This window comes from Triturus cristatus, chromosome 10, assembly GCF_964204655.1.
Source record: "Triturus cristatus chromosome 10, aTriCri1.1, whole genome shotgun sequence".
NCBI classification, from domain to species: domain Eukaryota; kingdom Metazoa; phylum Chordata; class Amphibia; order Caudata; family Salamandridae; genus Triturus; species Triturus cristatus.
Window position 1 is genome coordinate 377,699,504 of NC_140593.1, and position 14,614 is coordinate 377,714,117.

General features: G+C 45.1%; 1 protein-coding gene across 1 annotated transcript in view; it reads right to left on the reverse strand.

Moving 5' to 3' along the window:
• Window positions 1–14,614, reverse strand: part of LOC146789460 (uncharacterized) — a 232,180-nt gene that overhangs the window by 159,376 nt on the left and 58,190 nt on the right. Inside the window, exons 4-5 of the mRNA XM_085631607.1 lie at window positions 13,603–13,653; window positions 7,886–7,936 (exon numbers count right to left, since the gene is read on the reverse strand). Of these exons, the coding sequence (XP_085487733.1) occupies window positions 7,886–7,936; window positions 13,603–13,653 (102 nt within the window). The remainder of the gene's footprint in view (window positions 1–7,885; window positions 7,937–13,602; window positions 13,654–14,614) is intronic.

Sequence of the window (14,614 nt, forward strand, 5' to 3'; positions counted from 1 at the left end):
TTGTCGTATCGTGATGATTTTGGTATCAGCGAACCGCGACTGACAAGTGCGGTATGCGTAAGCGTTTTCGTCATGCTACACCGATGGATTCACTGTGTATTTGACGATCTAGTCTGCACCCTTGGGTTTCATTTTGTGCATAACCGCCATTTTGTGGTTGCCCTCACATAGGCTAATGACTACAGGATGACTGTGGCCAAGCGAGCCTCTAAGGACGCGTACACCTTAGCTTGAGTTCGTGTTGACTCCTGTTTGACCTGAGTCAACTGACCCTGTTGCCCGAGGCTAAACTTGTTGAGCCAGTACCTTGTTAAGCAGCTGGTCAGATAGAGATCAAAGAGCAGGACATTATTGATTCTATGGCACACGCACACACCCCTCTATCTTGCTCCTCATCTGTTTCTGCTTCTTCCTTTTATGGCCTTATGGCCTAAAATATTGATTTGGGTTGAGGTCTTTTATGATGGGCCCGTCCGGCCTGTTCGAGCAAGAATGCTGGATTTTTTGCCTTTGGCATTGGCGATGGGTTGGGTAACTGAAAGTGGGTTTGTCGTTCTGTGATGCCTCTGTAAATATCATCCTCTGATTGGTCAAATTTGTGAGTAATTGATGCTAGCCAGGAACGTGGTTTTTGGCATAAAAGACGATGCTCCGCTCTATTATGTTGAACAGTCTCCTGAGAACATACACCGTGTTGTACTTCTAGGACCTCTGTTACTGGCTGCAGCTAATAAAATTGATCTTTGATGTTAACAGAAGAATCCCGTGTCTCTGTACTCTAAGACAGGTGGACCCGAAGACTTCGGGCGTGTCCCCTGCGCCGCTGGGTTTAAATCCCGGTTCTTCAGTTGGCGCCCAACTTTGGGGCGACTTCAGCGGTACCGGTCCAAGCCTGAAGATCGTGAGGAGCTTCGTGTGAAAATTCTGGAGGGAGGCCTACCACTTCATCGACCCCTGTATGTCGTTGTGGTCCGAAAGTCTTTGCTGCGAAGTTCCCCGCATTCCGACGGCTACGAAGGACTGCTGCCCTGACTGTCGCCCTATCTTGGAGCCTTTGATGACTTGTAAAGTGAGACGATAGACGGGTCTTCTGGCGACATCATCGATATTTCAGTTAAGTATGAGTGGAGCGTCTCCCAGTCCTTAGTTTGTTTTGGTATCCTTCGGGATCGCTTTGATTTGGTACCTGCAGGCCCCAAAGCCGAGGGACTCGTGTATTCACGAGGCTATCGTTTTGATATTCCCTTGAAGTTTGAAGCTAGACTAGTGAGCGAAGATGCCTGGTCTTAGCAGACTTGGAAAGATATTTTGTTATGGTTGTAATAGGGATTCCCGATTGGAGGACTCGTGTCCGGTGCCTCCGATTGGAACTCCGACCTATGAGCTCTATTTAAAACACGGTGTGGGCCCCATCACGTATAATGACGTATGGATTAAGTATACTAGGAAGGATGGTATCCTAAAATGGCCCCAATATGGTAGTTATGACACGGAGATTTTAGATAATTTAGAAGTTAGACTCTTCAAAAAGAAAGCCCGGCCGGCAATGTTTGACTCTTTCCGCCTTTGGCGAAAAGAAGCCAAACAGAAGGAAATTAAGTTAGCGAAACGAAATAAGCGTGCACAAGGTATGTCGATGGTGCAGGCTGCTATACAGTTTAGGGATAATGAGGAGGAGCAAGAAAGCGAACAGATGTTTAGGCAACGTCAATTAGCGGTAGACAAATGTTATCCAGCTTTGCCGCCTCAACAGCAAGAAGAAAAGAAAGATCTTGCGAAAGATCCTTTAATGTCACATCTATTAAGTTCGCCACCCCCTTATGCTCAGAGTGCTACCGCACCTCCGCCACTTGTAGTTGCGCAACCCCCGGTTGTTTTACCCCCAGTGGTTCCTCAACAGCCAGCTCTCCCTCTACTGGCTACTACTGCCTCGGCGCAGCCTTCTCAAGGGCCGCCGTCTTTGCTACCTCCTTCGTCTGCTACTCCTATACCTGTGTAGTCTGTTCCCTCTGTCACTGTCCCGACTTCAGTTCCTTCTCATTCTGCTTTGTTTCCTGTTCTTTTGTCACCTTCTCCTTCTGCTCGACGGAGGATGACTGATGCGGTTGCTAGTCTTTTTTCTCCTCTAATGGGTTCATTGGGTGTGTCTCCTGTTGTAGAGCGTAAGCAATTGCGTAGTCAATTGCCTGGTCCTGATGAACGGACAGTGTTAGATCACTTGGCGCGTAAATGGCTTACCTTTCCTTTGCACTATGATCTTGAGGGTGTTATGGATGTTTTCTATCAATGGGAAGCACCGAAACAGAGATACGTATTTGATGTGATGTGTTCTTTCCTTCGTGAACAGTGGGAAGATAGTGAGGTAGGGCAGACTCCGCATGAGTTGTTCCGTGTGCGGTCCGAGTTTGCGAAAGGAACTATAGTGGGTCTTGATGTTGAAAGAGCAGTCGCGACATTGTTGTCGTTTAGGAGTGAGTTTCCTTCTAGGTCATTATTTGTGCCCGATTCTTCAGTTAGGAGAAAGGCGCGTCAATATCCGATGCGTGAGGCTCCTCCTGTTTGGAGACCTGGTGATGCGAATGCTAATCCACCTGTTCTGGCACATTTCCAGCGTGTTTGGGTACATGTTCCATGGAAGCGTGCCGAAGTCCTAGCTCTAAAGCAGACTCTGCCTGATCCACGTAAAAATCCTGCGGGGTTTTATAAGGAGCTATCTCAAACTGCGGGTTCATGTATTATGAATTTGGCTGATATAGATATGTTATTTGGGAATGTTGTTCCACAGCCTATATGGAGTAAGATTCGTCATACGGATCATGCGCAGGAATTAGGTGATACATGGAATAACCTTAGAACTGCAGATGAAAGACAAATAGGTGGTGCTAAACCCGAGAATGTGATTGCTGATCTTCCTGGTAGAATTATTGATTATATGAAGACTTTGATGCCTGCTATGCGTGTCAATTGGGAGAAGTTGTCTGCATGCAAGCAGAAGAAAGACGAAACTGTGTCCGACTTTTTCACTCGATTTGAAGAGACATTTGCAGACCACAGTGGTCAAGACATGAGTACAGAAGGTGGTCAAAGGTTGTTCGTTGACAAGTTTGTGCATAATTTGCTTCCCGAGTTGTGCAATAGGTTGAAGGATTCTGAAAGTGCCTGGGCTGTTTCTTCATCAGCACAGATATTGGCTACTGCCCAGTACTATGAGAATAGAAATAAGGATGAGATAGAGAAAGCGGATAAAAAGACTAAAGAATTGAAGACTAAGGTTCTTTTGCAGCAAGCATACCCGCCTCGCAACACCCAGCGTGATTATCAGCAACCCCAACAATATCAGAGAAACTCGCAAAGGTTCGAGTTTTCTCAACAGCGTTTTCCTGTAGGTCCTAATCAGTGTGCGTATTGCAAAGAAGAGGGTCACTTCAAGAATAGTTGCCCGATTTTATTACAGCGCACGAATGGTGTTTCTGGTATAAGAGATCGAGGTGTTCAACAAGCTCCGCGAGGTCGAGGACGTGGTATGTCTCAGATTGCGCGTTCCTTGCCTCCGCAGAATTCGATGAATTGTTTTGATCAACAGAATGGCGCGTCTGGTAGGACGGCTCAGTATTATGCGGACGATTATTACGTTGAAGGAGAGGATAAGGAAGGTAATGATTGTTAGGACAGCCACAGACAAAGAGACGGAGTCGTTTCAGTTCTAGTAGATCAGAGTGGACCTTATGTTGAAGTGATTGCATCAGGTGTGTTAGAGCCTTTTCTGTTGGATACTGGTGCTGCGAAGAGTTCTATCATGCACTCTAAACTCCCTGGCGCACCTTTGTCTGGCTTAACGAATGTTTCAGTAGGTTTTTCTGGCGCCCCGGTTAGAAATCCGATTTCTAGTCCTTTGTCTCTTTCTGTCGGACCTTGTGAATTCGAAGCACCCCTCATTCTGATGACAGGTTGTGGTGAGAACTTGTTGGGATTGGACTTGTTGAAGAGATTGTATGCGACGCTTTATTGTTCTCCTTCAGGAGTACAGCTTACATTGGGAAAGAGAGTGATCTCTGCGATGTATTTGGCTAAAGACCAACTTCCAGCTGAATTGTCTTCTCTTCCTGATTCTCTTTGGGCTACTGGTCCTAATGATGTGGGTCTTTTGGAGATTCCGCCATATGTTGTGACATTGAAGGCGAATGCTAGATTGCCACGCATTCCACAGTATCGTATCTCAAGTGATGGTGAAAGAGCACTCTTGGCGATCATCTCTGATCTGATTGAGAAAGGTGTGATTGAGGAAACAAGAGGTAATGTGTGCAATAGTCCGGTTTTGCCTGTTCTGAAGAGAACCGATTCTTCTCAGCCTCCTGTATATAGGTTTGTGATCGATCTTCGCGAGGTGAATAAGATCGTTGTTCCGCAATTCCCTGTCGTGCCTGATATCACCGCTTTACTGACTTTGATTCCGGCCAAAGCCACGTGGTTTTTCGGTGATTGATATGAAGAATGCTTTCTTCAGCATCCCAATTGCCGTGGAGAGTAGAGATATTTTTGGCTTCTCTTTAGGAGGCCAAAGTTTCCGGTTTAAACGCACTCCTCAAGGCTATTGTGAGAGTCCATCGATCTATAGTCAAGCCTTGAAGATGCAACTTGATTTGTTGGTTTTACCTGATGGTGCTGCCCTTATTCAGTATGTTGACGATCTTTTAGTTGCTGCTGACAATGAAGAGACTTGTAGAGAGACTACTCTGTCGTTGTTACGTCACTTGTCTGATTTCCATCATAAGGTTTCTCTTTCAAAGTTGCAGTATTGCCGACAAGAAGTTACCTACTTAGGTCACCTCTTATCGAAGGAGGGAAGAAGATTGAACCCAGAAAGAATTCAAGCGATTGCGAAAATGAGTGTGCCTATGACACAGAGAGAAGTGCGTGCGTTTCTAGGTATTACATCGTACTGTAGACAGTGGATCCCTAATTTTTCGTTGCTTGCAAAACCTTTGATAGCTCTTACTGTTAAGGATACTCCGAATCCTATTCCTTGGACTGACGAATGTCAGAAGAGTTTTTCAGAATTGCGTGATGCGCTGTGTTCGGCTCCTGTGTTGGGTACTCCCGACTACAGTAAACATTTCACATTGTATGTCCACGAGAGAGAGGGATGTGCAATGTCAGTCTTGACTCAACAGTTTGGCGATAAGCAACGTCCATGTGCTTATTTTTCGTCGATTTTGGATCCGGTAGCTAGAGCGTTGCCGAGTTGCTTGAGAGCTACAGCGGCAGCGGCTGTTTCAATCCGACAGTCTGCTGGTTTGGTGATGGACAATACACTGATCGTGATGGTTCCACATGCAGTGGATACCTTGTTGAACCGTACCAAGACACAGCATTTAACTAGTGCTCGGTTGTCAGGTTACGAGTTGACCTTGTTAGCAAGTCATGTACATATAAAGAGATGCAACACGTTGAACCCAGCCACGTTGTTGCCGATCTCAACTGAGACAGATGATACCGAACAGCATGATTGTTTTCTTAGGACTGAGGAAGAAACGAAAGGGAGGATAGTCCCTAGGGACACTCCTCTTGCGGAATGTGATGGTACTTTATGGGTTGATGGTTCGTGCTTCAAGCTTCCGAATGGTGATACGACTGCGGCATATGCGGTTACGACTTTGCATACGATTGTTGAAGCTGCTCGTATCCCACATAATTCAGCACAAGCGGCAGAGTTGATTGCATTGACAAGATCGTGTGTGTTGTCGAAAGGGAAAAGAGTGACTGTGTACACTGACAGACAGTATGCGTTCAGAGTTGCTCTTAGCTTTGGACGATTGTGGAGAGAACGTGGGTTTCTGACTTAGCATGGGACCAAGATCCGACATGGTCAATTGGTGAACGAACTTCTTGAATCTCTTACTCTGCAGTTGCAAGTTGCGATCGTGAAATGCAGTGCGCATAAGAAAGTCACGGATGATGTTGGTCGTGGTAATGCGTTTGCAGATGAAGTCGCGAAAGAGACTGTGAGAGACGTGATGAGTCGAATGTATGTTGCGGGTTCGGCGAGATGGATTCCAGATAGAAGTATGTGTGAAGATACGATTGAGAGTGTGAAATCCATCCAAGCTGAAGCTACAGAGAAAGAGTTGAATGAATGGAGAGAAAGCAAGGGTAAATTGGACTCGAATGGTTGTTGGGTTGAGTTGTCAGAGCATCAGCGATGGTTGTTGCCTGATGCGTATGTACTTCCAGTGGTTACGATGGCACATGGAATGGCCCATATCAGTGTGAAAGGGATTTGTAAGTTGTTGGCCCCAGTATGGCAAAATGCTGGAATTCCTAAGTGTGCAGAGAATCTGGTCAAGAACTGTATGGTTTGTTTGATGTACAATCCTGGTAAGGGAACTCCAACTCCAGCTGGTCATTTTGCTCCTCCCACGTATCCGTTTGAGGCTTTGCAGCTAGATTTCATCCACATGGAGAGGTGCAACAACCTGAAGTATGTCTTAGTGGTTGTTTGCTCTTTTTCTAGATGGGTGGAAGCCTACCCTTTGAAGGACAATACTGCCTTGTCCACAGCTAAAGCCCTTATTAAGGAATTTTTCCCTAGGTATGGGTTGCCGAGAATGGTCTGGAGTGACAATGGGAGCGAATTTGTGGGTCAAGTGATGAAGAGAGTGTGTGATGGGTTAGGAATCCGGCAGAAGTTCCACGCTGCCAATCATCCCCAGTCAGCTGGTCTAGTTGAGTGCTACAATGGCACGTTAAAATTGAAATTGGCCAAAATTCAAGCGAGCTCTGGTCTACAATGGCCTGATGCTTTGCCGTTAGCCCTTCTGTCCACAAGAATGACTGTGCATTCGCGAATGGGTCTGAGTCCTTATGAGGTTGTGTTTGGTCGCCCGGCAAATATTTGGGGAGTGCCGCGGCCGACAAAATTTAGTGAGATAGAACACCCTGTATTGCTTGACTACCTGTACGAATTGACGGCTAAACTGCGTGTTCTGCATCAACAGGTTCATGATACTTTGCCACAGGTTTCTGAAGATCCAGGGCACACCATTGAACCTGGCGCGTGGGTGCTCGTGAAGAATTTTCAGCGAACCAAGAACGAGCAGCCCCGCTGGACAGGACCCTACCTAGTGTTATTGTCTACCCGTTTGTCAGGATTGTCAAACCACGAGTCAGAAAAACATTGTTTGTGAGCCCGGTAAGAGTAAGGGCAAAAGGAAGAAGGAAGAAGACAAAGGATCTATGTAAAAGATTGACCAAAACCGATTCTAAGATGACTGCCAAGAGCCCTCTGTTTGGACAGCGAGTTAGCGTTCTAGCGCTCCCTCGCCATCTGATAGTTCCAGGTGAAGCGCCCGTGCTGAGGCGCACTTCACCTGAGAATTGAGGGAGAGAAGTTCGTTGAGGTGCGTCGCGTAGTAATAGGGAAAACTTCGACGCGCACCACTTTTTGCATTTTTTCCGTCCTGAGTATCCTGTGGAAGAAGTCGTGGAGGAGAGTTCGTGAGCTGTCCGTGAGGAATTAGAATCATCTGGAGAGCGCGGTAAGACTGTTCCGTGTGGAGCAGTGGGTGTACGCGCATAAAGACTTGTGGCTCATTTCTAGGCTGTGGTGTTAAAGTATAAGAGAGACAGTGAGGTTTTCACCAGACTATGAACCAGTGCTAGCGGCAAGTGTCAGTCGTGAGCAAATATACCTTGAGGCAGAGTGAAGTGAAACTATCGACTATTTTCTAGTGACGCTTAGAGAAAGTCATCTCCTAGTTTAAGAGGAAGCTACTGAAGTGAATATCAGAACAAACACATAATTATTCAGTAAAGACTAAAACTAATTAGAATAACAAACTGCAGAGGACTACAATGTAAGAAGGACAACAAGTAGAAGAATACTTACCTACATTGAACCCCAGGTGATGCCCAGCTGTAAATTCTATAGGTGAGGAATCTGTAGAGTGAAAGAAAAGGAATAGAGTTTAGAAGATTAGACACACAACAGGGAATTAACACTCTGACAATTTCAGTTGCAGCACATAGAAGCAAGAAAAGAAAAGAAAAGCATACAACAGAAGAGAGGCAAGGGTCACACTCAGACAGGGTAGGTAATAAAACGAAGAGAATATATATAAGAAGAGAAGCAGATAGACGTAGGACTAATTGTGTTATTATATTACAGTCCTTAAGCTGTCGTGCTAGCAGGAGAAGATAAGAAGGAGGAGTCAGAAGAAAGAAAAAAAAATAAGAAGCAGCAGTGTGGCCGTCTCTTCTCTGTCCCATCCCCTTTCCCCCCTTGGGTTTGTTTGGCACTCGTGCAATAAGGTGCAGTGCTGGAGAACCTGGGAGGGGCATAGGGAACTTGCGGCGTTCTGCTCCTGTGCATTGAATCGAGCGTGGTCTGACAGAGTGAAGTGCCCACGGTTGAAGTAGCACCTGAGCAGAATGGCGGAAGGTTTGGACTTGAAGAAACTGGGGGACATTTTAGAAGGAATTCAGAGGGAGTTAATAACGGTTCGGGAAGAGAATAGGGAGCTCAAAAAAGAGACTACAGATTTGGCCCAGAAAGTGAGTAGTTTAGTATCTAGTTCTAGTTTAAATTATCCAGCCCCACAAGAAGGGAATCTTAGTGACACCACAGTTCCCCACCCTAAGTTAACAACTCAAGTCATTCATTCTTTTTCTCCAGTAATTCCGTTGGCCCCTCCAGAGCGTTTTGGAGGGGACCCCCAGAAGGCTCAAGTGTTCATAACACAGTGCACTTTACACTTCATGTGCCGTCCGGCAGTTTTCCCTGATGCGCAGTCTCGAGTGGCATTTATCTTGTCGTATTTAAGTGGAGATGCGGCGTCTTGGTCTATGCCTATAGTGACTCGTAATGACCCAATATTATACGATCTGGAAGAGTTTAAGAAAGAATTCCTTCGAATATTCGACCGACGCCGGGTCTCCCAAGCAACCGACAATGAACTATTGGAAATAAGACAAGGCAACCGAGACTTGGTGGCCTACTTGGCTCAATTCAATAAGCTGATAGTGGAGACTGAATGGCCGGAGAATAAACGAGCTGCAGTTTTCTATCGTGGCTTAAAAGATGAACTAAAGGATGCTTTAGCGCAAGTGCCCAACCGACCCACAGAGATTTCAGCGCTAATAGATTTGGTTTTAGAAATTGACTTCCGTCAAAGTGAAAGGAGAGGAGAGAGAAGAAAGGAATATCGTCCAAGTGTACCGAGATTTGATAGAATCAGAACGGAAGGGAATAAGGATTTGGACTCATTCAAGGTTGGAGAGCCAATGCAGATTGGGACCATTCGAGGTCCTCTCTCGAAGGAAGAGAAGGAGAGACGAAGAGTAAATAAACAATGCCTATATTGTGGAAACGGGGGACATTTTGTTCGTAATTGTCCCAAGAAGCCCAAGCAATCGCCGGCGGAAAACGCCTCGCACCACCAGTAAATGGAGTTGGACTGGTGGTTGCAGAATCTAGGACAACTCCAGAAGCTCATACCCTGGCAAATACCCTGCAGTCAGCATCTCCACATCTGGTGTTAATGATGATCTTACGATTCCGAGAAAAGAAATTAACACAAGTCGCAGTCATGATTGATTCAGGGGCCACGGGTAACTTTTGTGATCTAAAGTTCACCGAAAGGATCCGATTGAAGGCTATCAAGAAAGAAAGGAGTGAAGCAGTACAAGCTGTCGATGGGACCAATCTTTCATCTGGACCCATTGTGAGCCATACGGAGCCTGTAGAGCTAGAATCTGAAGAAGGACATCTAGAAATACTGGAATTCAATCTAATAGATGCTCCACAGTTTCAATTGATTCTTGGTCTCCCTTGGCTCACTGAGCATATTCCCACTATCGATTGGGAGGCACGAACTATAGCCTTGAATTCTAAGTATTGCAAGTTGAATTGCCACAGGGGTTGTAAAAGAAATCAAGAGGAATCACCGGCATATCATTTGAGTAAAAAAGAGGCGACCATTTGTGTGATAAGTACCGTAAATCTGCCAGAAGAATACAGCGAATTTCAGGATGTTTTTAACGAAGTGGAGGCTGAAAAACTCCCTCTGCATAGAAACTATGATTGTAAAATAGATCTGGAACCAGGAAACAACCTTCCCTGCAGTGGAATCTATGCATTGACAGAGCGAGAAGATGAGCATTTGAAGAAGTATATACAAAGATACCTAGCGAATGGATTCATCCGACCATCTCAATCGCCGGTCTCATCTCCATTATTTTTTATTCCCAAGAAGAACGGAGAATTGAGAACGTGCATAGGTTATAGGGCGATCAATCGCATAACCATCAAAAATCGTTATCCTTTACCTCTCATATCTGTGTTATTGGATCAGGTTAAAGAAGCAAAAATTTACACAAAATTAGATTTGAGAGGGGCCTACCACCTTGTCAGAATTCGTGAAGGAGACGAATGGAAGACGGCATTCCGAACTAAGCATGGGCTATATGAATATCAAGTCATGCCTTATGGATTGTGCAATGCTCCAGCTGCCTTTCAACATTTCATAAATGATGTACTGAAGGAGTTCATAGATCAGAGTGCTATAGTATATATAGACGATATACTAATTTATTCTGACACCGAAGAAGAACATCAGGTGCATGTCAAGAAAATCTTACAGAAGTTGCGAGACAACAGCTTGTTTGTCAAGTTAGAGAAGTGCGCTTTCAATGTCATCACCGTGGAGTTTCTGGGGTTTGTGCTTGCGCCCAGTGGAATAACCATGGATGAGCACAAGATCAAGGCCGTCATCGATTGGGAAACCCCTAAGTCTGTGAAAGAAATTCAAAGTTTCATTGGGTTCGCGAACTTCTATAGGAGGTTCATACAAAACTTTTCCAAGAAGTTAATCCCCATTACGAAACTGTTAAAGAAGGGGGTTCAATTTGAATGGTCTAAGGAAGCAGAGGAAGCATTTCTACAATTAAAGAGAGACTTTACAACAGCACCAATCTTACTCCATCCAGATCCTTCAGAGCCTTTCTATGTAGAAACTGATGCGTCAAATTTGGCATTGGGAGGAGTACTATCCCAAAGGCATAAGACAACGGGGCAATTGCATCCAGTGGCCTTCCGTTCCAGGAAATTGACAGCAGCTGAGATAAATTATACCATCACCGAAAAGGAGTTGTTAGCCATCAAGGATGCTTTTAAGGATTGGAGGCATTATTTGATGGGTGCAAGACATGTGGTCACTGTGTATACCGATCATCGGAATTTGAAATTTTTAAAGTCGGCCAGAACATTAACCCCAAGGCAATTGCGATGGTCATTGTATTTCGCAGATTTTGACTTCGTCATGACCTTTCGACCTGGGTTGCAGAACGGTAAGGCAGATGCCCTTTCCAGACTGGGAACCGAAGGAGTCGTGGAAGAGGTCAAGGATCAGGCAATCATCCCTGCTGAAAGGCTGGTTGGAGCGATTTTGCAGGAGACTCAAGGGAAGGAGAATCTGAATGTAATGACCTTGGAGGGAATTACAGACTGGTTGGAAGGAGATACAAGGCGAGAAATTCGAGAAGGTTTACCATACCATGATGGGGCATTATACTTGCCCACACCTGAAATGCAGCAGAAGGCCTTAAGGGAATGTCATGATAGTATTTTGGCAGGTCATAAAGGCATGACTAAGACAGAAGAACTGGTGAGAAGACGATTCTGGTGGCCGGATGTGAAAAATGATGTGCGTCAGTACGTAGCCACATGTGAGATCTGCGCTAGGGGAAAATCGGAGCGGCAAGCACCTCAAGGGTTTTTGCGACCCTTACCCACACCACCTTACCCCTGGCATGCAGTTACCTTCGATTTAATTGTAGATTTGCCATCGAGTCAGGGTTTTGACAACATATTAGTTTGTGTGGATGCTTTTACCAAGATGGCACATTTTGTGCCGTTAAAGGGATTACCTACAGCTAAAACATTAGCACACACTTTTAGTCAAAATATAGTCCGAGCCCATGGTATTCCTAAGGTTTTAATATCAGACCGAGGTGCTCAATTTTTATCCCATTTTTGGAGGGCCTTCACCCGAAAATTGAACATTGACACTAGATATTCCACTAGTTATCATCCCGAATCTGATGGGCAGACAGAGCGTGCCAACCAAGAATTAGAGCAGTATCTGAGACTGTGTTTATTAGATCACGAGGGGGACTGGCCAGATTATCTGTGGGCAGCTGAGTTTGCACATAATAATGCTAAGAACATGTCCACAGGTTATTCCCCTTTTTATTTGAACTCAGGGAGGCACCCCCATCACACATTAAGTTTCCAGGAAGTGGATGTTCCAGCAGTCACAGATTTAGTTGAACACATGACACAAGTACATAGTCTAGCCACTAAAAATCTAACCAAAGCAAAAGAGGACTACAAACACTATGCAGATAAAAATAGAAGAAGGGAACCTGAGTTACAGGAAGGTGACAGAGTTTGGCTGAATACAAAAAATCTGAAACTTAAGGGGGTCAGGAAGTTTCAACCTAGATTCATAGGACCCTGTCAGATAGACAAGAAATTGAGTACCTTGAACTATCAATTAAGGTTACCCAAGGGGTTGCACATACATCCAGTGTTCCATGTTTCTCTATTAAAAAAGACTTTGAGTGGTTTAAGAATCAACAGACCCCCCAAACCAATCCAAACTGAGCAAGGAGAGGAGTTTGAGGTACAAAGGATAGTAGATTCTAAGGTGAAGAAGAGAAAGTTATACTATCTGTTAGATTGGAAGGGTTATGGCCCCGAGGAAAGATCTTGGGTGTTATCCTCAGACATTCATGCCCCTCGGTTAATTAGGGAATTTCACCGTAAATTTCCCAAAAAGCCCAAGTTGAAAGGAAGCACTTTGAGGGAGGGTACTGTCAGGATTGTCAAACCACGACTCAGAAAAACATTGTTTGTGAGCCCGGTAAGAGTAAGGGCAAAGGGAAGAAGGAAGAAGACAAAGGATCTATGTAAAAGATTGACCAAAACCGATTCTAAGATGGCCGCCAAGAGCCCTCTGTTTGGACAGCGAGTTAGCGTTCTAGCGCTCCCTCGCCATCTGATAGTTCCAGGTGAAGCGCACTTCACCTGAGAATTGAGGGAGAGAAGTTCGTTGAGGTGCGTCGCGTAGTAATAGGGAAAACTTCGACGCGCACCACTTTTCGCATTTTTCCCGTCCTGAGTATCCTGTGGAAGAAGTCGTGGAGGAGAGTTCGTGAGCTGTCCGTGAGGAATTCGAATCATCTGGAGAGCGCGGTAAGACTGTTCCGTGTGGAGCAGTGGGTGTACGCGCATAAAGACTTGTGGCTCATTTCTAGGCTGTGGTGTTAAAGTATAAGAGACACAGTGAGGTTTTCACCAGACTATGAACCAGTGCTAGCGGCAAGTGTCAGTCGTGAGCAAATATACCTTGAGGCAGAGTGAAGTGAAACTATCGACTATTTTCTAGTGACGCTTAGAGAAAGTCATCTCCTAGTTTAAGAGGAAGCTACTGAAGTGAATATCAGAACAAACACATAATTATTCAGTAAAGACTAAAACTAATTAGAATAACAAACTGCAGAGGACTACAATGTAAGAAGGACAACAAGTAGAAGAATACTTACCTACATTGAACCCCAGGTGATGCCCAGCTGTAAATTCTATAGGTGAGGAATCTGTAGAGTGAAAGAAAAGGAATAGAGTTTAGAAGATTAGACACACAACAGGGAATTAACACTCTGACAATTTCAGTTGCAGCACATAGAAGCAAGAAAAGAAAAGAAAAGAAAAGCATACAACAGAAGAGAGGCAAGGGTCACACTCAGACAGGGTAGGTAATAAGACGAAGAGAATATATATAAGAAGAGAAGCAGATAGACATAGGACTAATTGTGTTATTATATTACAGTCCTTAAGCTGTCGTGCTAGCAGGAGAAGATAAGAAGGAGGAGTCAGAAGAAAGAAAAAAAATAAGAAGCAGCAGTGTGGCCGTCTCTTCTCTGTCCCATCCCCTTTCCCCCCTTGGGTTTGTTTGGCACTCGTGCAATAAGGTGCAGTGCTGGAGAACCTGGGAGGGGCATTGGGAACTTGCGGCGTTCTGCTCCTGTGCATTGAATCGAGCGTGGTCTGACAGAGTGAAGTGCCCACGGTTGAAGTAGCACCTAAGCAGAATGGCGGAAGGTTTGGACTTGAAGAAACTGGGGGACATTTTAGAAGGAATTCAGAGGGAGTTAATAACGGTTCGGGAAGAGAATAGGGAGCTCAAAAAAGAGACTACAGATTTGGCCCAGAAAGTGAGTAGTTTAGTATCTAGTTCTAGTTTAAATTATCCAGCCCCACAAGAAGGGAATCTTAGTGACACCACAGTTCCCCACCCTAAGTTAACAACTCAAGTCATTCATTCTTTTTCTCCAGTAATTCCGTTGGCCCCTCCAGAGCGTTTTGGAGGAGACCCCCAGAAGGCTCAAGTGTTCATAACACAGTGCACTTTACACTTCATGTGCCGTCCGGCAGTTTTCCCTGATGCGCAGTCTCGAGTGGCATTTATCTTGTCGTATTTAAGTGGAGATGCGGCGTCTTGGTCTATGCCTATAGTGACTCGTAATGACCCAATATTATACGATCTGGAAGAGTTTA